Consider the following 27,890-nt stretch of genomic DNA (forward strand, 5'->3'; position numbering starts at 1 on the left):
CTCTCTTTTTTTCTCTGTCTGCTTATTTGCCGCTGCTGGTGGTTGCACGCCCTAATCCAGGTCTGACCTCAATCCCGTGATGTAAGGGACCATGTGATGCGGTGTAAAAAAGGAGAGCTCCATAAAGTGGGGGAAACAGGGCCTAATCCTCGATGCTGGGGCCGTGGACCAATCACAGGGCTGACGCACGGACGGGGTCAAGGGGTGCGCCATTAAGTCACGGAACGTCAAAAACACACAAACACACGGAGATCGAGCGCTGGAACAACAAGTCAACATGTTTGCCACAAGCCTTATCCATTAGTGTGTGGCATTTCACCCAATCATTTTGATACAATAGAAGCGCAGTAGATGTTATCAATGAAAAATACCTGTAAAACGAGCATGTGTCTTTGGTGAACGGGGCTTGTTCGTAGCTTTGCCGGGAGAGTGACATCCCCAACTCGTCTCCATGGAGATGCGACAGCTTTACTTTTAGATTAGGACCCACTGCAAAAATAGCATGGGCTGTGTCCAAATGTCCACACTTTTCCCTCTATAGTGAACTAAATATGGGTCCAGAGAGAAAAAGGTAGTGCACGCACAATTTCCCACAATGCATTCTGAAAAGACATGAGCAGCGATGGCCCCTAGACTAGATCAGGAGCCACATTGCAGAAGGTTATTGCTTCTTACTCTGCTTTAAGGAAGAAAAATCCAGTTATTCCAGTTAGTATGTACATTAAACAGTGTATTTTGGATGTTTGAATGGGTTTCACAAATGATATGCTGTTTTACACTCAAAAATATGCTAAAAGCAGTAGCATTTTTCTTTTCATATCATTCTGAAATCATCTGGGGACTCCCACCCAAGGCCTCGCGACCCAAACTTTGGGAGCCACTGGACTAAATTTGAATTTGAGTTGGGAAGCCCATGACTGGGTAAGTGGAAAAGTAAACGAATCACTTGGTGTCATCAGAAAGGTAAGTCATCAGGTGAACTAATCTACTCCGTGTCATATTGTAATGTATAGTGTGGGCGAGCACTTTTCCATCTGCCTTAAAGAAAATGTTACTCTCTGCAAAAGAGCTTTGTTAGAGCTGCAACCCACTCTACGAAGCGAACACCACCTGCAAATTCATTTGTCATGCTTAAAAGTCTAAATATGTATTGTTTAAATGTTTATCAAATGTGTGTGCACATAATTCAGTGTAATCAAATTGTCATAGCAGAGCACTCTAGTTTTTACTTTCAAACTACCACTGAGGTCCATCATTGAAGATTTACATTTGCCGAAACCGGTTACATCTGGAGCACAATTTATTTTTGAGATACAGAGGCTGTAAATTGTGTCATGTCAATGTTTCCATCTTACGGATAGCATAAAATGTTTTTTAAAAATTCAGAGTTTCTTTGATTGAAAGTTGTTTATTTTTTTCTATGGTATTTTAATTTTCTAATTTCAATAACACATCTTTGCTTTTCTTCATTTTTTAAATATTATTTTTTACTCTAGACTGTAAATGTATTGATTTTGTATATTAATAGGCAGAGGTGTATGTATATTATTATACTTGTATTATCATACCTTATTGTTATGATGGATTGGTTGCTATTATGTGTAAAACTAATAAATAAATCGACCATAATGCATGTCGAGAGTCGGAGAACAGCCGGCAGCGTCAGGTCTTTGAACTAAACACAACATGAATGAATGTAAACGGCTGTTTTAGTCCCGTGTTGCATATCTTTCATGAATAAACTACTTAAATATAACGTTATTATGAAAGACTGCAAACGTTAGCTGCTGACCGGAACATGACTGCCATTGCTGACATGTTTGTTTAGGTTTTGAGTCCTACCAGCTGTTTGTTGTGACACTACACATACATACAGTATATATATACACCTGGGATGTTCCGCAGTGTGGCTTTAATAATTCCTACAATGACCCTGCTTTCATTAACTTTATGGATACAATGTTGATTTGTTTGATGAACTTGTCATTTCAGTGATGTACCCTTCCCCCACATAGGTATGCCCCCCTCCCTGCTGTACATCTGTCCTGCTTCCTCCCCCCATCCCTCACTTCCTTCATAAACTGCACTGTACGACATTAATCTGAGCCCACCCTTAGTATACAGCATGACCCTGCTGTCGACTGCCCCCTGACCGGACCCCCGACCTGGGACCAGCAGTAGACACTTCTCAGAGATTGACATTCGGCTCTAACATGTAAGCCTGGCAAGTCCAGAATGATCCCCCTCTGTGTTTTTTTCACACAGGTATATCAGTGTGGGCCCTTTGGTTATACTCTGCTTCGCTAGTACAGCAGTGACAACTAACATGTCAGAGAAATGCTTTGGTGCTAGACCACGAAGAGACACCAGGCACACACAGAGTTATTTTCAAGCGTATCCTATGAGAGCCAGTGCAGAGACCTGAGCACTGGACTAATATGGACCCATTTCTTGGTTCAAGTCAAACATGTTTATAGGGGCTCAATACTAGGCTACCTATTTACAAAAAAATATAGCTGATGTAGAAAAGATTAGGTTATGGAATGTTAAATCAGTTTAGAAATTACATTTTAAATGAATAAATTCAAGCTTTGACTGTAAGGAAGATTAAGCACATATATCTTGGAATTACAGTTTGTGACCTGAACTTTTCTGTGTCTTCCTAACTTTGCAGGCTAAACCGGAGCTCATGAGATAGTGTAAGTAAGGCTTTAGGCAAAACTATACTTGGCAAAACTGGCACACCAAGTACACAGCCAAAGTTATTCATATTTCTCTTTATCAGTATTCACTCTTTACCTCTTACCCATGATGCACCACCAGCCTGTTCCCGCGCTGTGGTGCTGTGTTAATCTGGAGCAGGTCTGTGGTCAGCACTTTGCACAGCAGACAGACAGATCGGCTATAATCCCTCGGGCACAGATGGAGAACACACCGCCACCGTGCAGACTTCAGTTAAAGTAAAGAAGAGATACATTAGCAAACATAGTACACATATAGTCAAATGTAGGTAGGCCGATTTCAAAAGGTATTCCAAGACACAAACCACTATGAACTTTTATAGGTATAGATGGACAGATAAGTAACAATTCTCATGAAATGATTTCTACATGAGGCAGTACGGACATACGCACCGACATGAGAGAGAGAGAAAAAAAGATGTTCTCAGTTTATAGGCAGTTTGTCCATGTCTTACATATCTTATACACACTTGGCCCCTGATATTTAGTCGTAGTTTCAAATATCTCAATTCGTGTTATTGAGATTATCGAAAGATAGGAAAGCCAAGTATTTTTTTTGGTAATGTATGTTCTGTATAAGTTTAGGAATTTATAGAGAGACCCTTCCTGCACTAGGCCACACCTGGTGTGGCAGTGCACAAACAAGTTAATTTCGGTTTTACAATAGCCCTACCAAATCAGAAGAGTCCACATTATGGTTCGGGGGCCAAATGTGGCTATTTTTTATTTTAATCCCATAGAGTCTTGCAGGGTTGGCCCAAAAGTTAAAAATGTTGACTAAGTATAAACAATGCTAACCTAAATACCCTAAACGTGAAGTTGCATAGGCTAAGTCACCACAGCAAAACGTACATTTGCTGCTCCATGTTTGAATTAATTACTGACATAGAGATGCTCCAAATAGGACCTTTTTATGCTTAGCAGTATGAAAAAGTCAAAGGCGAATCCGCCGACGTGTGGTATGTTTTAAATATGGATGTATGGCAAAAGCCCTTTCAAAACAACAGGATTAAAGTCGCGGTTTCACTCTATTGTTTGACTTCAATCAAAGGGGTTATATTTGAATGTAATGGAAATGTACTTTAAACAAGGAGTAAGCAGATAAACACACACCAACATTTTGGTCAAATTGGATCATACTTAGTGTATTGATCGATCCTTTTTTCTATGTAGACGTTCTAGACAGTAGATGGTAAACACACTTTACTTTAGCAGAACAGATTAGGCTAAATCATTTGTAAAAAATATAAGTGACTTTACTTCTGAACTTAGATCTGTCAGTGAGCAAAAAATAAAAAGAGCAATGAATCATGTTGGGCTTCACTGATGTTCTGCTGCCATCTAGTGGCTTCATCTCTTTCATGATGGGTTTGTACTGCATTTCAGTTGTGCACAGCACATAGCATTATCTATACTTGGCTAATTCAAGCAGTTAGCCTTATTTTCCATGAGATCATATTTTGCATTCTGTCAGTAAGCTTTTGGCCAAACTAAGGAAGAGACACAGAAATGTTTACACCTTTTATTTTATTTTCCCCCAGAAAATCCCAAATATTACACATATCATCAAATATTGTCAAATTGAGCAAAAAAAAAAGAACAAAAAATACTTAATGCGAGTCAACCTGAGAAATGGTCAGATAGAAATATCACTATAATTTGAAAACATTCAAAAACAAGATGATTTTTTTTTTTTTTTTTTTTACATTTTAAAACAGTTCTGACTCCAAATCCGCCATGACTTTTGTTCGATAAGAAAAATAAAAGATGGCAAGAGAATAAGAGTTAAGAAAAACACCCTCTCCAAACATCAGGGACCAACAGATGACTTAGATGTTCTCACACATTAGTTTTATTCATCTTTTGTCTTTTAAATACACTAAAACAAGGACTCGCTGAAACAGGAAGGGGCCGGACCAGTGAGGGTGAGTGGGCAGAAAAGGAAGAAACATTAAGCCCTCTCTCCACGAATACGACGGGCCAGCTGAATGTCTTTGGGCATGATGGTCACACGCTTGGCGTGGATCGCACACAGGTTGGTGTCCTCAAACAGACCCACCAGGTAGGCCTCACTGGCCTCCTACAGTACAAGAACAACATTAGTATTACACATTATTTAACTTTGACTATAAAAACATGTAAATAAATACTAACTACAAAGACTTTGATATGACTGACCTGCAGAGCCCCAATGGCAGCACTCTGGAAGCGCAGGTCGGTCTTGAAGTCCTGGGCGATTTCTCTGACCAGACGCTGGAATGGCAGCTTCCTGATGAGGAGCTCAGTGGATTTCTGATAACGACGGATCTCACGCAGAGCCACAGTACCAGGCCTGGAGATGGAGGAGAGGGACAGTGAGTCGGGTATATTTTCGGCCACAAACTATTTTATTTTGAATGGTGTAAGTCTCACCTGTAGCGATGGGGTTTCTTGACTCCTCCAGTGGAGGGAGCGCTCTTGCGAGCTGCTTTTGTGGCCAACTGTTTACGTGGAGCTTTACCTCCAGTAGACTTACGGGCTGTCTGCTTAGTACGGGCCATCGCAACAACTCACCTGCGTGGACATAAAGTGTTTATCATTACTCAGAAATAAATAAGCCAGATATATTCATGACAAAAAAAAATTGTTGAATTCAACTTTCACACTAAAGTGGTCACACAATATGAAAGCACACAATATGAAAGCGTATTAGAGTTTGGCCGGTATCCTGACGGGCATATGGGTCCCGTGGCTGCTTTCAACTTACAAACAGGAACAAAAAAAAACAAAAAAACATTGCGCATCAAAATATTCAAGATGAGTAGTAGTAAGATGAATGTGATTGGCTCATACACTCTGGTTTTAATAAACAAAGTCCGTAAGCCAATCAGCTCTCAGAAGGTGCTGTCAATCATCGCAGCTAGCGCTAGTCCCGCCCACCGCTGTGACGATGGCGAACGAATGATGTGCGTGTGAGATAATCAGAGTGAGAAGCACAGGGCTTGCTTCAAAACTATTTAAATTTCACACGTTTTTACAACTCCAGCGTTTCGACAAATGCACACACGACAAAGATAACACTTCAGAGAACAAATAGATGTAACCAGGAGATCTGTAGGTCTCCTAATGGCCGCGTAGGACCGAAGTGAACAGGCGCATTTTTCGAAACAGCGTTCCTACTTATCTCAACGGTGCCTGAAAACGATCTGTTTTCAGCGTTCGTTCGTATCAGCTATTTTCTCACTCAAAAAACACTTAATTTACTGCCCATGTTTCATTAAAATACAACATATTTATAAAAGTACAAAAAGTTACATTGACTTGACGGTAAGAGGCTCTGGAAAGCTTACCTTAGCGAGGAAAAGTAGGTTGAAGTCGGGAGAAGGTTTTCGCTTGTCTGTATTTTATCCACAATGGAAAAGAAAGCAACGTCCAGCAAAATGGCGGCCGCGTCAATCATGTGTTCCACAAAGCAACAGTAGCCATAACAAATGCTAGAATTTTATGTTTGGTTTTGCTCAGATGCGACTTTGTTGTTTGTTTCGCTTTATTTGGCAGAACTTTGTATTGCTGCAGTTTTGTTTGAAATTATGCAGACATAATAAAATCGAAAACCAAAAAAGTTGTTTTATTCTCTTGAGCTAAAAAAAAAAGAAGGAAAACCAATAAAAATACAAATAACAATAGCTGCCTAATATTCAGTATTTTGCATTTTAATAAAGGTGGCTAATTAGTAAACCAGTAGTTTTTAGGCTTTTTTAAAATGACATTTAATTGTATTATCAACATAATTGTATGCTGACACGGTCAAATTTCATCTTCAGTGTGATTATTACTCCTACTAAGCTCTATCCTACTAACCTATAAAAAGTGGCAACAATAGATCAATAAAAAGGCGTGTGTTGTTGTTTATTACATTTTTATTATGTTGGTATGAATTTCAGAGTACAAATATTTAACTTTAAAATAACAAATCAAAACACTGTAGAAAGAAGAGGTTCTATAACCTGAGAGTAAAACATAAAGTAAAGTCACTTTGACAGTGACGTTGAAAATTAAAATACAATCCACATAAATCTGCTACATATACGCCGCTGCCAAATCATGCAGTGTCACCAGAGAACAATGACATGTTTAGATGTTTAGACCAGGATCAAACTTGTTTTTTTTTCTTTTTTCAAATATATATATATTGAATAGTAGAAATACGCCTCAATTCTAACAATCAAAATGAATAGTTACTTCTACATCAAAAGACAATCAGTGTGTGTCTGCAAAATTGTATCCTAATGTTATTTTCACTTTTGTTGCTAATTACATGGTGGAACAAACTACAAAATCTCCCAAAAGCCTAAGAAATAAAGTTCATGTGAGCTAGTTTTTAATGACAAGAGACCTGATTTATATTGCAATCAAAAGATAAACAAAACTTGTAGCACCAAAAATACATGATCACACATTTAACCGTTTTCACAATCATAGGATATATATATGACCCTAAACCAAACTACTCAGAAGTGAAGGTTGAAAGAACAGCACAATGTAAAGCAAACAATACACTTTTAAGCCCTCTCTCCGCGAATACGACGGGCCAGCTGGATGTCTTTGGGCATGATGGTCACACGCTTGGCGTGGATCGCACACAGGTTGGTGTCCTCAAACAGACCCACCAGGTAGGCCTCACTGGCCTCCTACAAGAACAACATCATTAGTATTACACACTATTCAACTTTGACAAAAATATGAACATGTAAATACTTCCTATCTACTCAGACTATATGACTGTATGACTGACCTGCAGAGCCCCAATGGCAGCACTCTGGAAGCGCAGGTCGGTCTTGAAGTCCTGGGCGATTTCTCTGACCAGACGCTGGAATGGCAGCTTCCTGATGAGGAGCTCAGTGGATTTCTGATAACGACGGATCTCACGCAGAGCCACAGTACCAGGCCTGGAGATGGAGGAGAGGGACAGTGAGTCGGGTATATTTTCGGCCACAAACTATTTTATTTTGAATGGTGTAAGTCTCACCTGTAGCGATGGGGTTTCTTGACTCCTCCAGTGGAGGGAGCGCTCTTACGAGCTGCTTTTGTGGCCAACTGTTTACGTGGAGCTTTACCTCCAGTAGACTTACGGGCTGTCTGCTTAGTACGGGCCATCGCAACAACTCACCTGCATGAGTAAAAAAGAGAGCTTTTAAATATTTCATCATGCGCTAAATACTATTTAAATTGTCGTAAATGTCATTGTGAAGCTTCAAATATTGTCAACTGGACTGATTGATGATGTTTGTTTTTATCTTCAGAAGCTCATTCTGAATATATAGAAGCAAAACGTCCAACATTCAATAGACTCAGTTGAAGTTGATGCCTAAATATTCCTGTGGTGCATCTTTCCTTTTTTAATTCATAAATACAATTATCATCTTCAATAAAACACTTTTTATGTATAATTGAGACACAAACTAACTAACAAAAAAATAAATAAACATTACTCAAAGATCAGAATAAATGATGATGAAAGCCTATACAATAACAGGGTCGAATGCAACTTATGTAATAACTACTGTGATCCTCCCAGTCGCTACAAAGACCCGTCAGTTTTGGTCCAATTATATTCCGTACATGGCTCGAGAGGCGGGAGGCTGCGGGCACAAGCACCAATCGCGGCCCGATACTTGCACAGCCAGACCCGCCCTCTGCGCAACATGCCTGGGTATGCTCGTTTCACCAACAGGTCCAGCCAGGCGGTGCTTAAATCTACCTTTTCGATGCAGAATGAGCTATATTGAAGGAAAACAGCCGACACCGCCCGGCCCGACTGTCCCGCTCAGATAAACCATTGCGCATTAACATGATGGCTGGCTGCTGGATGGAGAATGTAAACGGGAAGGAAAAAACTGCCACAGCAAAGCGAGGAACTTATCATAAAAACGACCGAAGATTAGAAAAACTACTTCATCAAAACTGGAACTACTTTTTGATGATGACACTAGACATGTTAAGGGACCACTTGATTGATATTGTTTTGTCAGATGACCTTTCGCTATAGGCACAATTTCGATTCAAATGTGAACATACCTAAAGCGCTTTTCAGTCCCTAGCTCTCAGTGCGCCGCTTTTAACAGCTCGTTCTGCGTTTTCTTTTACTCCAAAAATACACTTTAAACACAAACCATCCACGCACCTACTTTTCACCATTTGGTTAAGTGAAGTTTTATCAAAGTGTTGCTACTTACCTTAGACAATTTTAAAGAAGTGAAATTGGACAAAATCGCAATTTATTCTCGGGTATCTTGAGCGTTGTTCTCGCTTTAAAACGAAGGGAGGGGAAAAAGGAAAGAAAAAAAAGAACATAAGAAGGGAGACACGTTTCCCATGATGCATTGGTCCAACACACTACGCTCATGCAGAAACTAGATAAACTACTTTATCAGTTCACATAATGTGCAAAGCATCTCAGCAATTTCGCACTGTTTTCAGTGTTATCGAGATTCTTCAGTTTAGATTTATGTAAACAGTGAAAGATCAGCCTCACCACTCATGTTCTAATGCAAAGTCAAAACATGTCACAGTGCACGACGCAGCGTCCCTGCATTACATTTTTGTTGCATTTTGATTTGATCTGAATAAGCTGCAAATAAGCATAATTATGTGTGAATGAAATTCATTTGATAAAACACATAGATATTGTTGCACCTCAAATTTGTTCTTTTGACACAAATATATTAGCTGCTGTGAACCTTGACTTTGTACGATTAAACCTACGATTTAATTTCTTTACATTGAATGCATTGTTTGTGACGTTACGCAGTCTCTCCAGTAGGTGTCACCAGCGGCGCGCACGCAGAAGGCGTAGTTTCAAGAGGAAGAAGCGTGTTTCTCTTTTCGGTCCAAGATGGCGGCGGCCAGAAAGCTGAAACGCGTGGCCGCTTCACAGCCTGGATTTCTAAATTTTAAGCCTACGACGAATCCCACAGACTTGTACAGCAGCAAGAGGAAACGAGTGAACAAGAATAAGAAAAAGAATTGGAACAAACACACCGATATTACCGATGTAGAGGAGTTTTTGGAAGACATCAGGCACCAGGAGAGGACCACCGGGTGAGCGAGCGAAGGAATATACTGCTCCTGACTAAAATAATAACAGAATTACATGCACTTGGTTACAACATACTAATTTAAAGTATTTCTGATAAAATCTGAGTTCCCTTATTTCATTAAAATGTAACTTTACGGCACGACGTGCCCCAAAGCGATGGCTTGTCGTGACGTGGTAGGGCCGCTTACATTAATGTATATCTGCCAGCACATGGTAAAATAACTAGGCACATGAAATTATCATAAAGCAAGATAGTTGAGTGAATAATCTTGAATGTCTCCGAGGTTTTGCTGACTTTTTTGACGTATGGTCCAAATCTAGCTTTTGTTAATATAACCATCTAATTAGGGTCTAGATTAAGTGTTACTTCAAGAACATCTGAGTTCAGGGGGGGAGTCTTGAGCTTCGCAGTAGGTCAGGGGGTTGCTCTGTCGACTTGTAGTATGAAGGTTCGGGGTACGATTCCCCCTCGCGGAATATGTTACTTAAAGCAAAATTATCCAATGATGATCCCATCCTTGCGCTCCCAGTATTTCCATCACGGGAATGTGAAGATGAACATAGAGGAGCTCAGGACGCTGTTGTGTGAACAGTGTCCTGGGATCTGAGGATATAATGCCATTATTTTAACCTCTTTACCCCTACATGAACCCAGCGCATTTTCTCCTGTTTGGCATTACCCAAATCTGAAAGCTTTTTGAAAGATGTGTCAAAATAGTGACAAAAGCAAGATGGGAACTAGGAGGAAAACGCAATTAAAGAGTGACAAAAAACTAAATGCAACAACACAATGAAAAAAAATATGGACAAAACTCAATGAAACTCGAATGATGCATTACACTGGACTAGGTGCTGTAAGCTTCAGTCGAGAAGCTTTAAAGGGGGGGGGTTATCATGCAGAATCGCTTTACATCATGTTATTATGTCATTCCCTCATTAAAAACATGCCTGAAGTGTTGCCTTGGCACATTCACGTATTTTTAAGTAATCTGTAAAAACTCTGATGGCGGCCATTTTAGGGATAGGTTTGCCTGAGTCCTCCTAGGAACGCCCCCACCTCCTGGAGACTCCAAGCTTTCGTCACCAGCCGAGTAACCAACCACTGCTCCTCAGCAGAACCCCCTCCCCACTGATGCCACAGATGGCGCGTGGAGGGGGCGTGTCGGAAAGGGTCAGAGGTTCTTAAAGAGACAGAGGCCTATTTCAAGACATTTTCTAATGCCATTTTGAGAGAGCAATTTTTTACAAGGCAGTTATTCTAATTTACTGCATTTACAGACCAACAGAAGGTTTGGTCATCATTCTAGTGTGCTATCGACTGGTGCTATGTGATTGAAAAAAGCATAATACCCCCTCTTTAAGATGTGGGTGAAGCCGAACTGAGAAAATGTTGTTGGTTAAGGCGGGGTTAAGATATCTGGGAAATACAGTGATTCAATTGGAAGAGTCTCTCTCATGAAATAATATTTACTCTAAAATTTAACACTGCATCTCCACAGTGGTCTGCTCGCAGAGAAGCCAGATGACAGTTTGTTTTTTGTGGACATTGGACCACCTCAGAAAACTGAAGAAGGTAAACTAACAATTCTTTACTTCGTACTTATCATCTCAATGGTTATGCATACTAATGTACAATGCCATGTATTTTTATCTTTGGACTGGATCAAAGTTGGTAACTTGTTCTTTTTTTTCTGTCTAAGTACCAGAGCCAGAAGAAGGAAAGAAAAGGAAACGCAAAGCTTCTCGTCCACTAAGAATAGACGTAATCCTTCAACCTGACTCCCGTGTCCCTGCACCAAAAGAGTTAGTATATCTGTTATTATGTTGCCGTCGTTAAGTTGAATGCTAATTCCCCCCCCCCCCCCCCCCCCCCCCTGTACCAGTGTGTTAGCATACCAGCAACCCAACGCCAAGAAACTCCGGCGCAGTGCCCAGAGAGCAGAGCAGTTGGCCGCCAATGCAGGGGTACCCCGGAAACAAAAGCTGCTTCTAAACAGACGTCCCGTACTGAGAACGACCAAGAAAGCCGCAACAGAGGCCAACAATAACCCAGACAGAGACTACTACGACATATGGGGACAAGAGAGTAAGTGCTATTCTTGTGTCAGGCCAGAAAAGGCTTCATTTATACCTAGGGCCGGCTACCGTTAAACCATACCAGTCTGGTATTGAAAAAAAAAAGGTTTAGGTACTACTGGTATCAAAAAAATATAAGTATCCAAATATGAAATCTTTCTATTCAAGTTTTGAAAGGTGGAGATTTGGGCATTAGAAAATAAGGGAAGGGGACCGGGTACAGACCAAGATATTGACGCGCTTTGAAGAGGTTCGTGTTCTAAAATTGCATCAAAGTAAGCTGATGTGGATGCTTCAAAGCCCCTTGAGGTTTTTTTTTGGTCTAAATTAGTAGATACAGATCTATTTAAAGTGTGTTCGAGAGAGTTCTCAAGTATAGAGGATCCAAAAGTGGCTCTGTCCTGTTTTTTTTTTTTTTCTTAGATGCTTCTGTCACTGTTTAATGCTCTTTATTTCATTTGATTCCAGTTAAAGACACTGCAGACCCATGGTACCTTCAACAGACCAAAAAGAAACGAGTACAGGTGACTATTTACAACATTCTATTTATGCTACTGATCATAATAAAAATTAGTTTGTATGGATTCATTGCTTCATCATCTTGTTTTAGCGTCCTGAGAGGTTGAATGAGAAGCCCTCGGTCCTTCCTGCTGTGGAGGTTATAGCTCCTGGAGGATCGTACAACCCCGACTTCTTCTCGCATCAGGTACGTCCTTTTTAATCTTGTTGGGATAATAGGGAAGCCAGCGTATCTCAACCAATCACTCTTTGTTTTCGAGTACAGGCGCTGCTGCAAGACGCCCACGACATAGAAGTTGTAAAAAAGAAGCAAGAGGATAAAATTGAACGGCAACTAGCGTACAACAAGGACGACAGAGCTACAGAGGTTTGTTGAAATGCATCAAAATGAAATGAATCAATCTATTTCCTTCTCTCTGATCAAGTTATATTGGTTTTGACATTCATGTTTTTTTTCCCACAGGAGACGGTGTTTCAGGAGCACCTTCAGGGCCTTGTGGAGGAGGAGGAAGACAATGATGAAGACTTTGCGTCAGGTATTGATGAGGAAGAGGAGGACGGTGCTGTCGGAGCCATTTCAGTCGCCCAAAAGAAAACTGAGCGACAGAGGAAAAGAGAGAGGGCTGAGAAAGTCAAGGTATATTTCATACTTCATATTCTTTGCAATGTGTGGTGGAAGTGTACTTTTGTGATGTTTGGAAGAATTATTTTGTTTTTTCTTTTGACATACCTGATTTGTTTATAAGTTGAGGTCGGCATCTTCACCTTTTTCATCACTGTTCTCGCCCACCACAGGAGCAGCGGCGGTTAGCCAGCAGGGAGCAGATGGAGAAACAGCAGCAGTTCTTCCAGCTCCGCACCATCAAAGCCTCCATCAGCAAACAGGACCAAAAAACCAAGTCCAAACAGATTCAACGCAAAGCCAAACAGGAGGAACAGAAATCACAGCCAAGACGACTCGGGCGACTCAAGTATGTGCACACACAAAATGACACGAGATAATGTATTGTTAGATTCACTTTACCATGATAGAGGTACCATGATAGATGAACCTCTTCCCCCCCTGCATTTTCTCCAGGTCAGCTTTACCCAAATCTAAAAGCTTCTTGGTTGGAGCCTATTGGCCAGTGTAATGTCTCATTTGAAAGCAAAGACCTACCTACATAGTTGCTTACCATCACAGAGTATGGAGTGAATTAATAAGGCACAAAATTGTAAAGTGTGTTGAAAAGTGCCATACAAGACTAATGCATTTTGCTTTAATTGCTTTAATGAATTGCTTTAATGAATCACTTTAATGAATCTATTTTTGTTTTACGCTTTTTCGCATTTCCACATTTGTTTTTTGTAGCTTTTTTGTCACTTTATTGCACTTTTGTCACTTTTCTGTTGATTTTCATCCTCGTTTACGCTATTTTTAGCTGCTTTTTTCAAGAAGCTTTTAGATTTGGTTTAAAGCGAAACTGGAGAAAATGTGCTCAGTTCACGTGGGGGTTAAGAAGTTGCTATATTTCTACTCATTTTATTCTGTCATTTTCTGTACATTTAAAACTATGAAATGCCAAGACTCACAGATTTCCCCCTGTATTTACAATGGTGTCTCCTGTAAATAAATAATAATAATACATATTATTGTTCTTTATCGGGCAGGTTTCAACCACAGGACATGGAGGTGCAGTTGAGCGACGAGTTAGCTGGCTCCCTTCGACGACTCAAGGTAAATGTCTTTTTAAAAAATGTCTCCTCTGCTACGACTTCTGCAGCTTGAGGACACACTCTGTATCTGTAATGAGTTTGGGTTTCGTTTGTATAATCTTCTGCTGTCTGCATTGTCTTATTCTAAGCTTCATCCCCTTCTAATACGAACGCGACCCACTTTCCCCAAAAGAATCATCATACTTGTACTTTATCTAATTGCCCGGAGCAAATTCTCCTTTTTAAAGAGCTTATCTCCCGCAATTGTGTCTTAATACCTAAACCGGCCTTTGTAATAAGAGCGTGATCTCATAATTTGGGTGGGAATTGTGCATTGACTTAACATTTAAGTGACGAGGCTTTGTCCGGACATATCCCTATCCTTATTAATGTAATTCCATTGTTTTGCAGCCAGAGGGCAGCGTGCTCAAGGACCGCTTCAAGAGTCTGCAGAAGAGGAACCTGATTGAACCAAGGGAAAGAGCCAAGTAAGGACCTCAGTCACTATTATGTAACATGTCACTAGGGCTTTACGGGTGATGTCCACAGATCAAGTAAAACAGTGCGGCCAGTGACAGGTGAAATGACTGACCGTTTGAGTGAGTGGTTTGCTTTAGGCACCAAGTTCACATATTGTCTGTCATGGTTCTCAGTTAAATAAAGGATTAATTCATAATAAAGTTGATAGGAGCCCAAGGATGGATGATCTAGAAAAGTGGATAAAAGCTTTTTTCTCTTTTTTTCTATCAATCCCTGTTACTGCTGAATGCAAAAATAGTGATATGACCTTCATTTGCTTAATTAATCCCACTATCTTTTGTTCTTATGTTTTTAGGTTCAAGAGGAGGCTTAAAGTCAAGTATCAAGAGAAGAGAGCTTTCAGAGAGATCACTTAATCCTCGGCCACCGACCACAGAAGACGGACTTTTAACCCATGAACGTAACAACATGAAGCTGTGTATATATGTACAATGGCTTTTTGACCTCTTTGACCCCTTTGGACCGAACTGCCTTCAATTTAATATAAACTGCAAACATGGCGCTGGAATAAAGTTCAGTTTATACGATGAATGATTAAACATTGTGAATGAAATACTTTGTTTTCGCAGCATTTTTCCCCCATAAAAGGGTCACCGTGTCACCAGTTACACTCTTAGGGCATAGGATCAGGAATATGATGAGTCGATTCACACGGTAAAGATTAAAGTGTTATATCAAAGCAGGCTTACATCTGTCTGACACCAAGATTAAATATAAATCTATCAAACCCATTGTGTTTACTTGACTTTATCCCGTATACTTTGTGAACAAGTTGAGTTTTGATTATCTGCGTTATCTTGTATAAATGATTCCATGCTAGTAATCAACAAAAAACACGACTAGTATGGATATAGGAGTCCAATTGTACAGGCTTGAAATCCCCAAAGTTGCATATCTATATTGATCAGCTGCTGTGTTTGTAGATGAATGAAATGCCTGGTCTATAAGCGGACAGATGGGTTTGTAGAAGTTGGCATGTGATAATTGATTCTATCCCCCACTGGCTTAAGACCGTAATTGCCTTGTGTGCCCTGGTGTGAAGGCAGACACACACTTCAGCTTGGTCCTCATGTCAAACCCAATCTTCTTACGTTAATCAGAGTGAAAATGTAATCTTTTGCCTTATTTACAGTCAGGACACCCCCCAACCCCCACGCCACCCTGACCACGCTGCCCGCCCAGTGAGTTAATCAGCCTTTCACCTGAGAGACGGCGGACAGCGGACTTCCTAGTACATGAGCGGCTTTTCGAACTCTTGACCCGAACTAAACCTGAGGTGGCAGTTATGTTCACAGGATATTTAATCAAACCATGGGAAATACCAAGGCAGTACAGTTCTTATTTGCAGAGATGGATAGCACTCTGTTACATTTACTCAGGTACATGTACTTAAAGGTACACTGCACAACACTGGACTATACTGTTGCCAGCAAAACAAAACATGCTCCTAATGACCAGCTCTACACAGAAAATGCTATTACTGCAGTGTGATATAAAAGAATGGATTTGGATGAGAACCCAAACTTGTTAAAACCTTTACTCACATCTCCATGGATACGAGCTGGAGACGCACCCACTCCCGGTAAAGTTTACAGTCATATCTTAGGAGAGGTGAGCTTCATAAATGTTTGTTTGTACATTTATGAGTTTTTTTTTTCAATGATGGAAATATCTCTCATAAAATAAATGCTTGTACTGTATGTCAATTTTATTAATTGGGTAAAATTCTACATGGTGTGGCCTTAAGTAATTGTACCTTTCCAAGTATCTGTACTCTTACTCATGACATTGTGAGTACAACTTATCTTCATTTTGATGCATGAAAAAAAGATGTATTTCTTGATTCTTATGTTTTTTTATGGTACAATGTTCACATTATTTGACGTTTTGTTTCTCATAATTTGCACTACTCAAGTAACATTTTCTCCAAGTACTTTTTTACTCTTACTTGAGTGATTATGATCTATTATAAAGCAATGTTGCTCTTGAGTAAATAGTTTGGCTACTCTACCCACCTCTGCTTATTTGTGTCCCACAAGCCTGAGAGAAAAGGGCTGTGTCCATCGCAAAATGCAGCAAGAATATGGTTTGCCTTGATTTGGGAAGGGAAACTTTCTACAATGCATAATTTGATGTAACATATATATTTTTTAAATTCCTTTTACTGTCCCCATAGAGAGAAAACTGTCTTCAGGATTTGACCCACCGTTGGACAAGACGTCTCAAGCCAAACATGTCAGGAGCTGCAGGATCTTAGTCAGCGAGCGCCTTGGCTTGGTGGGTATTCCATATTGTAAACCTATTTTGCATGTTTTGGGTGGAAAGGGGAAACCAAAACACAGGCATAAAAGAAAACGCAACACAAACATAGATCTCCCCTCCATCTTTGGGGTTCTCTTAGGTCAAAGTTAAACAGTCATCTTTCTGCACTTGACAGTAGGTAAAAATGTCCACATATCCTTTATTGTCCTGAATATCGACTGGTTTCCATGATCCAAAGACACGAGCGAGGCGGCGCTGTGAAATTGCTCCGGTGTGGGGTTGTTGCGCCAGCAGGTTGGGGATTGAGGCCAAGTTGTTTTTTTTGATTTGTTTTTTGTTCCTCTCCTCGTTTCGCCTTTCTCTCTTCACGTGTGTGACCCGGGAGCTGCCGGATTGCGTCGGTGCGGGCAGGAGCAGGATTATAGCGTCTCTGCGTTTGTGATGGTGCACAATTACGCCCCCCCTGACAGGACATTTTTGTTATTCTAAGCTTTAGACGATCAAATCTCAGAGTGTTCTTGTTTTGACTTTTGGTTAGATGTTGGGCCACTTTTCAGGATGCCCCTCTTTTTTTGGATTTGGCTAAAACTGAATCAATGAAGTCTTTTTCAACCGTGCTTTGTCCTTAACCTCTTGTAGCCCCCAACCCGGATGAAAGAATGAAACAACAAAATATACATTAAAACAGTGACAAAAAACATGATAAAAAAGCGATGGAAAAAGTGGATAAAATGTGACAACAGAGATCCAATTAGATCAGTTTTGTTGGTCTTAGCTTTCAAATGAGAGATTTGGGTAAAGTCGAACTGGAGAAAATGCACACGGTTAGGGTGGGAGTTAAGAGGTGAATATGTTTATGAACAGGTGAACCTCTTAAGCCCCGCCTTAACTGAGCGCATTTTCTTCACTTCGACTTTACTCAAATCTGAGTGTTTCTTGAACAAGGCGTCAAAATAGCGACAAAAAGGAGACGTAATGAGGATGAACAAAACAGTGAGAAAAATGTAATGAAACAGGTGATAAACAAGCGATGAAAAGGTGATGACAAAACAATAAAACATGCAGGGAAAAGTGATGAAAAAGCGACAAAACAAGCGACAAAAAAGCGACAAAAACGCAACAAAACAGGCAGAAAAAAGTGATGAAAAAAGTGATGAAAAAGCGACAAAAAAGCGACAAAACAGCGATAAAAAGCAACAAAAATGCAACAAAACAAGCAGGAAAAAGTGATGAAAAAAGCAACAAAACAAGCGACAAAACAAGCGACAAAACAATCGACAAAAAAGCAACAAAAACGCAACAAAACAGGCAGAAAAAAGTGAAGAAAAAGTAACAAAGAAGGCAATTAAAGAAGCAATGAAAAAGTGATGAAAAAGCAACAAAACAAGCAACAAAACAAGTGACAAAACAAGCGACAAAACAAGCGACAAAACAAGCGACAAAAAGCGATAAAAAAGCAACAAAAACGCAACAAAACAGGCAGAAAAAAGTGAAGAAAAAGTAACAAAGAAGGCAATTAAAGAAGCAATGAAAAAGTGATGAAAAAGCAACAAAACAAGCAACAAAACAAGCAACAAAACAAGCAACAAAACAAGCGACAAAAAAGCGATAAAAAAGCAACAAAAACGCAACAAAACAGGCAGAAAAAAGTGAAGAAAAAGTAACAAAAAAGGCAATTAAAGAAGCAATGAAAAAGTGATGAAAAAGCGACAAAACAGGCAAGAAAAAGTGATGGTAAAAATGCAACCAAAAAAGCTCATAAAATACAACAAAAAAGTGACAACAGTGCGAGGAAAAGGAACAGTTTTGGCTCAGGCTGTAGGATGTGGAAAAGAACGGCCATATCTGAACTGTCTTGCATGACGTGATTTTCTTTTTACAGTCGCAGCGCATGAACCCATCCTCCTGTCCTCTGCAGCTCTGGAGGAGGTTACTCGAAACTGACCCGCAGTGACAGGTTTTCTGGGCCTGTCCGCTCCTGTCTCACCCAGGCTCTCGCTGGGTGCACCTCTGTCACGTGGAGCACATGTGCAGCGGCCCGTGAGGTCACCGCAATGTGCTTTTCAACAAAATATAATGTGCTCTTCAACAACCGTTCAGACAAAGAAACCAGACGAGAAGCACCGTCGCCGTCGCTTTTGAATTATGCAGCCGGGCTTTCAGCGGCGGATGCGTGTGTGGTTTCAGCTTAATTGAGGGAATCTTCTGGAATCATGCATCTTTGTTTTAGACTAATTAAGCTGGTTTAAAAGATTTATGTAGATTTTCACAATAGTTTTAAGGGGGAGACGCTGCAGGCAGAACCGTTTTTCCCTCCCGATGTTTTTTGGAGCTCTTCTGATGCCTTTTCTCCCCTGTGTTTTCATCCTTATTTATGTCTCGCTTTTGTTGCTATTGTGACACTTTTCTCAAGAAGCTTTTAGATTTGTGTAAAATCAAAAAGAAAATGTGCTCGGATAAGGCGCAAGTGAAGTGGGGTGAATGTAGTGTGTGAGTGAGTGGTTGGAGGGGCCGATGGAGCTGACTGGTTGCCTCATTTCCGTCAGTCTATCCCAGGGCAACTGTGGCTACAATCGTAGCTTACCACCACCAAGTATGGAGAGAATGAATAATGCAATGTAAAGCGTCTTTGAGTGTCCAGGAAAGCGCTATATATGACCGATGCATTATTATTGTTAATATTATTGAAGAGGTTAGTAACAGCACTTCATACCAGGTGTTGGCCTTTTATTTAAACATAACAAATGTATTTCACATTGAAGGATCAGAGCGAGGGTATCGGCAAAGGAAGAAAAGTTGTTGTACAAAGTAGTTTCCCGTCAGCCAGTTGCTTAAGCGCGTGCATGACGTTGGCGCAGCTGCTTCGGCAACAACAAAAGTAACAACTTTTTGAGTGACAGTGCAGTTGTGGTGAATAGGTCTGGACATTAGGACATTGCTGGAGCAAGCAGGGGGTGGAAAATACATCATTTTAACATTTTTTAAATTCCGTCTTGTCCCTTTAAAAAATATGTCATTCAGGTGCAATTACACTTAGTTACACTTAACATGTGTCACAGGCCTCTTTTTACAGACTGATAAAAAGCATGAGGGGGGCCTATGGCAGCTCTTTTGTTGAACCAATAACAACTTTACAGTCAATTTGAAATTTGAGACTCACTTCTTTAGACAGTTCAGTTCAATTGTATTCTTAGGTTGTGTTACGACCCAACTCAGCTAGTTAAAAGGAAGTAACAAAAACCAAGATGGAAAATGGAAAAATAAAGTTGTAATTTAATAAAAGCAGTGTAAAAGGTAATCTTAACAAAATGTGTGTGCAACAAAAATAACCAAACAAAGGCTGTTTACAATATGTACAAAGGTTAACCAAAACAAAGGTACTAAGACCAAAACAATACGCGAAAAAAAAAGAAGTGTCTCAAACCACGAGTGTCACATACAGGCCTACACAAAAACAAGTGACACAAAAAAAAACACACATGAGAGACACAACTGAACGAACTGAAAACTAGTGTCTCTGAACACAAAAGTTAACGTTTGCACGAAGAGACACAGAACAAATGGCGTACTGGCCACAAAGACCAGCAGCCCCGAATATTGCAAATTGTGGGCTTTTATAGGTGTGGCTGCAACAGGTGGTTGATTGGGGCCAAGGACGAGCAGCCAACCAGAACAGAGCATGGAACGAGTCCTCCAATCGCAGGCCAGAACTCTCATAGCCAGATATCCCTGGAGGGAAAGGACAGGTTTAGGCCACACAAACAAAAATATACAAAAAGGAGGGAGCCTGGAGGCCTGGGGCCGTAACAGGTTGACATAACTGTTCTCAGTTGTCTGTGAAAAGTGAAAATTGAACAATTGAACAAACACACAAACAAACAATTGAACTGAAGAAGTGAATCTCAAATTTCAAATCCACTACTGAGTAAATTTGTTATTGGTTCAAACTAAAATTTCTTGGCAGCCCTTGGAATTAGTTTTTTGAGTTTAAACTATTTTTACATTTTACAGTGTAGCTCTAAGTGTTAGGTAGCTTGAAATCAGTTTCAGGTTACCCCCGGGGGTAATTTGAAATTGATTTCACGTTACCCCCCGGTAATCTGAAATCAATTTCAAAGTACCGGGGGGAAAGGTGAATGGGGACTAGTTTGAAATCGCTACACCAGGGCCAACTGACACTTCAAGGCAGCCCTGTCAACACCACAATTAATTAGGTTTTTGTGATTATTCAACATTTCTCTATAGATTTATGTGTGAAATTGCAATTTTAAAATCTATTTTCTCAAATGCATCTTTAACACATTTTGGTGACAACATCCCCACTTAAAGTAGCACATTATCAGTCGTGTACTTCACTTGTTTCAATCAAATCCCTTGTCGGATGTATTGCTTTTTCAACCCAAATAAATACAGCTAAATTATAGTAACTAGTTTACCCTAAGACTATGGTATTCAAAATCAATAAGGACATTTTGAAGTGACATATTCTGTTTACTTATTATTTTGAATAGGTCAACATTCACCGGCAGAGTCTCTCCTCCAGTCGTATAGCTCTGTGTTGAGCCCTGGATAAGTGACGGTAGATGTTGCGTATGTTAATGTCATTTGCACTCTGCGCTCTCACCGTGTCTCCTGTCTCCCTCACTTCCCCTGGGCCTGCTCACTGTCATCGCACGCTGCTACAGTATGTTTGGGTCCATGCGCACACATCTGTTTGTATATATTACCTGACAGGAGGACAACGCAGATGACAAGTGTGAAAATCTGTCGTACACACAGTAAGCTTTGGGTAATGATCCCAAATCACATCTCCAATACCAGCTGTTACTCAGTCAGGCATTAGGAGGTTTGGTATTTTCTACGGCTGCACAGTATCACCATATTATTGTTATCATAATACAAGGGGACATGATAACAATTGCATTTATTTTGTGGTTAAAATTCAAAGGTAGTGGTTCTCATACTGTGGTCCATGTACGGATGAGGACCTATTTAAATCTTATATTTTGCTGTCTTTAGTCAACATCTCCATTAGGGCTGCATGATATTGAAGTACCTTGCAATATGCGATACAGCAGTGCAGTATTGCGATAACAATATTATTGCAATATTTTACTAAACCATTCCAAAACGACACGTTCCACCAAATTAAACACAACACTTTTCAGCAAGCAGAAGTAATCAAAAAACGCAAAATCAGTATCAAAACGAACTAAAATAGGAAATGTTGAACTGAAACTGAACTTTTCCACATTTTTAAGTTCTGTTCATTGTTTGTTTTTGGCTGAGTTTGCAAAAAATGTGTCGATCTCAGTCACTTGAAGACTTTAGTGATGTTGCGATATATTGTGGCTTCTTGCTATACAGATATTGCATCACCTAATATTGCAATACAATTGTTTTTTTTAGGTCTCAGGAGAGCTCACACACCTAATTTATTCTTTTTTATTTTCATTTTAATTTAATATAAGTTCCACTGATGCTTTAGTAGCACTTTTATTAGATGTTTTTTTCCCTGTTTTTGAAAAATCTTTTGCAGGGTGGCTGGGTGCACCCTTCGATATCGGGTGAGGAGCTCAGTTACCTGGGAGGAGCTCGGAGTGGAGTCGCTGCTCCTTCACGTCGAAAGGAGCCAGCTTGAGGTGGGTAGGGCATCTGTTTCAGATGCCTCCTGGTCGCCTCCCGCAGGAGGTGTTCCAGGCATGTCCTAGTGCAGGGGTGGCCAACCCGCGGCTCTCGAGCCGCATGCGGCTCTTGGCCAATCAGAGTGCGGCTCTTTGCATGATTGGAGATGTTTAATACAATGCGGCTCTTTGCAAAATAATTGGTAAATATTTCCCATAAACTGTAACAGTCTTTGACCAAAAATCCAACCATCGTCCTACAGACCCTGTTTCCATCTCTACACATGAATGAGAGTCCGCATCTCCCTCCTTTTCAAGGCGGTGTGTAAAAGGTGCAGCAGCCTCACTCAAAGCGGGATGTAGGTTAAACAACAGTCAGGCAGATCGTGGCACTGGGATCAGCTTCTGTGCTTTTCAGATTTCTGATCAGCTACTCTTTATTTGATGGAATTTGGCCACATATTCACTGAAAAAGATCAAAATTAGGAAATGGAAAAAAGCGGAGCTCTTATGTAGCAAATGATGCGAAGCGCGACATCGTAACACGGAAATACGCAACGTCATTGACTTTTCTTTCACACGTGCTATAACTGTAACAGATGCAACTTAAAACAGAATCCCAGACGTCCAGAGGCTCCTGGTTAAAGTTTATGAACTTTGCGCAGCCTAGAGTGCGTTCTCTGCACAGTCCAGTCAGGACTGAGCTGCAGGCACTGAGCGCACAGGCCAGGGGCGAATCGGAGAAGGGGGCTCAGTGGGCAGGGCCCCACATACAAACACACCCTAGCATTAAAAAAAATTAAATAATAATAATAATCTAATTCTGTCTTAGTCAGAACAGGAAACACAAAATGTCATTTAATATACATGTATTTCAATCTTGTTGAGGAGTAAAACCATTCAATCTAACAATTATTTAAAAAAAAAAAGAAAAAGGCCAGGCATAAAGTTATAGTTTATTGTGATTAAATAAAATGGTCACATTCTATTTAATCACAATAAACTACCGCCCTGGAATCTCGCTAATGGTCGGTGCCTTTGTGGCTCTTCACAGGATCAAGGTTGAAAATTTCGGCTCTTGGTCTCTGACTGGTTGGCCACCCCTGTCCTAGTGGGACAAGGCCTCATGGAAGGCCCAGGATATGCTGATGGGACTATGTCCCTGAGCTGGCCTGGTGTCACCTCGGGGTCCCCCCAGAACAGCTGGAGGAGGTGTGTGTGGATCGGGAAGTTTGGGCATCTCTGCTGAGACTGCTGCCCCCGCGACCCGGCCCCGGATAAAGCGGAAGAAAATGGATGGATGGATGGATGAAAAATCTTTACACCTGCTTTGGGCCCGATTTGATGGAGATCTACTCTAGGCCTGGTGGTGCTGGATAGGTCAAATACAAGCGGTTATCTTTCTCGAGTCTTGATGTGTTATGGTGTCTAATGTACATACTGCCTTTCTCACTTGTTGCTTTCACCACAGTGCTCATGCAGTGTCTATATTTGTGGTCATACTATACTTTGAGATATATATTTTTTTACATGTGAATGGTTTCTGCATGTCTTGTCCACATATATAATGTTAACATGACACATTCCACACACATAGCCAGTCATTTTTTTTTTTTCTGTTTTCACAAACGGTTACACCTTATACGAGAAGAGCTGGTTTAGTAAAACATTGCAGTAACATTGTTTACACAAGTCATCGAACATTCCTCCTGCACAGCTCCCTCCACTCCACATCAGTCTTTCACCATCTTTTCCTTTGCCCCTTTTTTGTTTCCTGTAGCTCCTCTTGAGACGTCTCCACTGTGCTGTAGGGGTTCTTGGTGCCTCTTCAATGTTTCAGAAGAAGAAATGTATAGGTGTATAGGTAAGCTAGCGGTTTTGCTTACTTAAAAAAAAAAACAGCTTTCTTCATGACAATTATGGACTTTCTGCATTAAAAAAAAAAATCTGCTGAACCTCCACAAAAACATGGCAAAGACGAACAAAATCATCCAGTAAAACAATGTGGAACACAGAAGCCACAAATGCAGTTCACAGAAAAAGGCAAAAAAACACAGCTGTACCAAGACAGAGGGAGGTTGCTGCTTATTCATGCGTCGCCATAACATGAATATAAATTTAATTTGAACTTTTACATAAATAATTAGGTCTTAACATGGTGCAAGTACCTTTAATGATAATCCAGTCCAGTTCTTTGCTGTATGGGGTGTTTGCAATTTGGAATGCTTGACTATTTAGATATGTCAGACAGTGATATAAGCAAATGTTACAATTGTGATAGACACAATGTAGTGATGTCCAACAAGTGTGTCCAAAAAATGATCCTTAAAAATTGCACATAACACAATAAGGTTTAATATGCTGGTTTTATACATACAATGACAAACAGATCTAAATCTCTGATGCGCTTCACTGTGAGCCCTTGTCAAAACCGTCAAAGATAAACGAACAGGATGTTGGAAATGCCAAAGTCTGAAATTGTAATATTTTCACCCCAATAGCTCGAGAAGCACATTTTGATTGCACAATAGGCACAGCAAATCCATCGCCCTGGTGTTCGACAGAATGATGAGAAATGGTTTGTGTGCTTGTGGAGCTCAGAGCCAGGAGGCGGAGGAGGAAGCGAGGGATAAACACTGATGGAGAGAGAGGGAGAGAGAGAGAGAGAGAGAGACGGGGGGGAGGAGCGCTGCATGGGGAGATGATTCCTTTCTCTAATCCTGGAGACACACGCTCGGTCTGGCCACTGCCTGCACCCGCGCGCAGGGAATCGGCACAGGCAGGTGGGTCAAAACGACACGGGGAGAAGGGAGGAAAAGAAAGAAAGAAAGAAAAAAAAGCAAAGGATGAAGGGAGGAGAAGGGAGGAGAGGAGCAGGAGAGGTGGCTTTTTGCAAAACGTGGTGAGCACTGAGCCAGCCAAGACCTGTCATTGTCGGAACGATCGCGTTGTGGTTGAGTAGCCAGCAGCTCGTGTGGAGGAGGAGGAGGTTCCTGAGGCAAGCCAGAAGCAACAGTGCATCGGAGGGAAGGGATTCTTTTTACGAGGGTTTTTTCTGCCGTGGAGAAAAAATAAAAAAAAATGAAGCAGAAAAGGCACATCGCACTGTCGCCTGATGCTCAAGGGAAAATATGGACCTGATAGTTGTGAGAAGATTCTGAAAAAGAGGGGAGAAGATAAGTGAGGAGCATGGATTTGAACAAACTGTTGGCGCTTTCTCTGGAGCTGTGAGCCGGCTCTTTGGATGGCGGTCCGCCTGTGTTAGCCCAGGTGTGAGTGAATCGCAGACCAGCTGTTCGGGAGTAAACAGACTCACGTGCAGCGAGTAAGAGGGACAGGACAGAGGCCAGGAGGTGTTGAAGGAGCCTCTCACGTGAGACACACATGGGACACTTAAGACACAGAGCTTATAAACAACTGCCAGGAACTTATCTCCATTTTTTTTTTCGTATCTAAGCACCGTCTGTACCTCCACAATTCTTTTATATGTCTAAGCGTCTAGGGAAGGGCAGGAAGGACCAGAAGAGAGAAGACCCCAAGAGAACCAAGGCTTTGCGCGGCTTCGGACTGTGCTTGAGCCGGATCCTTGCCAGTGTCCCACCTGACGCTGCCCGGATCCTGAGCGCAGCCCGCAGACCGGCGGGACAAGAGAAGGGAGGACAGGAGAAGGCAGAAGAGGACAAAGCAGAGGAAAAAGTAGAGGACAAAGCAGGACAAGAGCAGTGGGGACTAGAGCGTGTGCAGCAGGAGCCTTCGGAAAAGGAGGATTCCTCTTCAGAGGGGACAACCGGGGCGGAAACCCCGCGCAGACTGAGCACAACACCCAGCTTCTCCTTTCCCAGAGGCTGCCTCAGATCCTCAGCCATGGGAGAATGGACCATTCTCGAGCGCCTCCTAGAGGCCGCTGTGCAGCAGCACTCTACTATGATCGGAAGGTGAGTGCAGTTGGTGAAAGGGTGGTTGAGTTGACTGAACTGAATCGAGTGTGTGTTAAAAGCAAGAGGCACAAAAAAGTCTGAATTCATTTTCTACATTCAAACAAAAGAGTAAAGTGCAGTATTTGAGTGGGGCATTTCAAACTATCTGCTTTTCTGCTTATTTCTTTGAATTGAAAATGTCCAAAATTAGACACAAAAATGTATTATTTTACTCATGCAATCAATCTGAAAAAGAGATGTGTTTTGCAGCTTTTCCCATGAATAAAGGAGACTATGGTGACCGCCATAATGTCGACTAATTTTCTCTCCCATTGTTTGAACAGCTGCAAAAGAAATTGGCATGACCATTTATAGCCCACCTTTTGCTTCCTAAATTTAGAAACCTATAAAACGATACTGTTCTGATAAAGCTGATTAAACAGAACCATTGAGTGACATTTTTATTGTTCGAATTGTAACACCATGTATGTATCAACGCAAAGATTTATCAATGCAAAGATTTATCAATGCAAAGATTTATCAACGCAAAGATTTATCAACGCAAAGATTTATCAATGCAAAGATTTACAAAAAGATTTCAAACATAGCCATATAAACGGTGTATAAAAAAATAAAAAATAAAAAATGCCAACAAAAGGAAGCGGTAGCTCAGCGCGCAGAGCAAGTCATCTGCTGAGATTGGATTTGCGGTTTGATTTTACAACCCCCTGCTGCTATTGTGTCCTTGAGCACGACACTTAATCTGTCTGTGCACACAGTGATGTGTGAATGCGAGGGCTCGTGAGTGTGAATGAGTGAGCTTGCTCAGGGAGTGCTACAGGCGTCCATCATGGTGCGCTCTGTGCCATGGTATAGGGAACATCACATTTAGCAAATAATTAAACATTGCAATAGTGAATTCGCAAAAGAAAACAAATCTGATTACACTTTTCTACTTTTGCATTACCCATTTTTAAATCTGTTTGGAACTGTTATTATTTTTCATCGTGAACACCGCACGGATTAAGCCCCATTGTTGCGTCTAAATCCATCATTTCCATTTGCGCTGTGGACGTCCATGTGTGACTGACGGCAGATTTTCGCACGCCATGGTCCTTCTTTTATATTTTAAAGCGCAGCCCTGTTGCCGTCAGTGTCGGCCCGTCCAAAGTGGCTAATGCAGAGTGAGGGGCTTTAGAGCTTTTAATCCCTGGGAGTGACATGATGGAGGGTTTGGCATGGGGCACGCCGCTCGCCAACTCCGCTGGCTTTGGATGCATCCCGGGATCGACTGCGTGGCCACCAGCGCCACGGTTTTGGGGGCATTTTAGATGGACAGGATAGACGCTCATTGAGGAATGTTGCATTGCCTCCTCTCTAATGCTGACTGTACATGGAAAGCCAGCAGCCGCACGTGTTCTTTACGCCTAATCCTCCC

General features: G+C 41.1%; 4 protein-coding genes across 4 annotated transcripts in view; 2 read left to right on the plus strand and 2 right to left on the minus strand.

The window, feature by feature from the left end:
* Nucleotides 1-4,338: 4,338 nt before the first annotated feature.
* On the minus strand, nucleotides 4,339-6,182 carry LOC306978400 (histone H3.3A). The gene is made up of 4 exons (XM_079576924.1): nucleotides 6,071-6,182; nucleotides 5,154-5,294; nucleotides 4,920-5,073; nucleotides 4,339-4,821 (listed from the first exon to the last, which is right to left on the minus strand). The coding sequence occupies exons 2-4, from the start codon at nucleotides 5,279-5,281 to the stop codon at nucleotides 4,693-4,695; spliced, it is 411 nt and encodes a 136-aa protein (XP_079433050.1). The 5' UTR covers nucleotides 5,282-5,294; nucleotides 6,071-6,182; the 3' UTR covers nucleotides 4,339-4,692.
* Nucleotides 6,183-6,620: 438 nt separating this feature from the next.
* On the minus strand, nucleotides 6,621-9,104 carry LOC306965711 (histone H3.3A). Its single transcript, XM_079560239.1, has 4 exons — nucleotides 8,957-9,104; nucleotides 7,750-7,890; nucleotides 7,516-7,669; nucleotides 6,621-7,411 (listed from the first exon to the last, which is right to left on the minus strand). The coding sequence occupies exons 2-4, from the start codon at nucleotides 7,875-7,877 to the stop codon at nucleotides 7,283-7,285; spliced, it is 411 nt and encodes a 136-aa protein (XP_079416365.1). The 5' UTR covers nucleotides 7,878-7,890; nucleotides 8,957-9,104; the 3' UTR covers nucleotides 6,621-7,282.
* Nucleotides 9,105-9,569: 465 nt separating this feature from the next.
* nop53 (NOP53 ribosome biogenesis factor) lies at nucleotides 9,570-15,195 on the plus strand. Its single transcript, XM_079559827.1, has 12 exons — nucleotides 9,570-9,821; nucleotides 11,319-11,392; nucleotides 11,520-11,622; nucleotides 11,703-11,905; nucleotides 12,364-12,419; nucleotides 12,506-12,601; nucleotides 12,680-12,781; nucleotides 12,878-13,051; nucleotides 13,210-13,385; nucleotides 14,065-14,131; nucleotides 14,521-14,597; nucleotides 14,945-15,195. The coding sequence occupies exons 1-12, from the start codon at nucleotides 9,616-9,618 to the stop codon at nucleotides 15,003-15,005; spliced, it is 1,395 nt and encodes a 464-aa protein (XP_079415953.1). The 5' UTR covers nucleotides 9,570-9,615; the 3' UTR covers nucleotides 15,006-15,195.
* Nucleotides 15,196-25,611: 10,416 nt separating this feature from the next.
* Nucleotides 25,612-27,890, plus strand: part of gjd1b (gap junction protein delta 1b) — a 31,395-nt gene continuing 29,116 nt past the window's right edge. Inside the window, exon 1 of the mRNA XM_079559882.1 lies at nucleotides 25,612-26,470. Within this exon, the coding sequence (XP_079416008.1) occupies nucleotides 26,022-26,470 (449 nt within the window). The 5' untranslated portion in view covers nucleotides 25,612-26,021. The remainder of the gene's footprint in view (nucleotides 26,471-27,890) is intronic.

Source organism: Gobius niger (assembly GCF_951799975.1).
Source record: "Gobius niger genome assembly, chromosome: 1".
NCBI lineage: Eukaryota > Metazoa > Chordata > Actinopteri > Gobiiformes > Gobiidae > Gobius > Gobius niger.

Coding starts and splice junctions, on each gene's coding strand:
- LOC306978400 (XM_079576924.1), bottom strand. CDS start 5,281: ATGGCCCGTACTAAGCAGACAGCCCGTAAGTCTACTGGAGGTAAAGCT. Junction 5,074..5,153: donor AAGAAACCCCATCGCTACAG/GTGAGACTTACA, acceptor CTCCATCTCCAG/GCCTGGTACTGTGGCTCTGC. Junction 4,822..4,919: donor CTGCCATTGGGGCTCTGCAG/GTCAGTCATATC, acceptor CTTGTACTGTAG/GAGGCCAGTGAGGCCTACCT.
- LOC306965711 (XM_079560239.1), bottom strand. CDS start 7,877: ATGGCCCGTACTAAGCAGACAGCCCGTAAGTCTACTGGAGGTAAAGCT. Junction 7,670..7,749: donor AAGAAACCCCATCGCTACAG/GTGAGACTTACA, acceptor CTCCATCTCCAG/GCCTGGTACTGTGGCTCTGC. Junction 7,412..7,515: donor CTGCCATTGGGGCTCTGCAG/GTCAGTCATACA, acceptor TTGTTCTTGTAG/GAGGCCAGTGAGGCCTACCT.
- nop53 (XM_079559827.1), top strand. CDS start 9,616: ATGGCGGCGGCCAGAAAGCTGAAACGCGTGGCCGCTTCACAGCCTGGA. Junction 12,782..12,877: donor AGGACGACAGAGCTACAGAG/GTTTGTTGAAAT, acceptor TTTTTCCCACAG/GAGACGGTGTTTCAGGAGCA. Junction 13,386..14,064: donor AGACGACTCGGGCGACTCAA/GTATGTGCACAC, acceptor TTTATCGGGCAG/GTTTCAACCACAGGACATGG.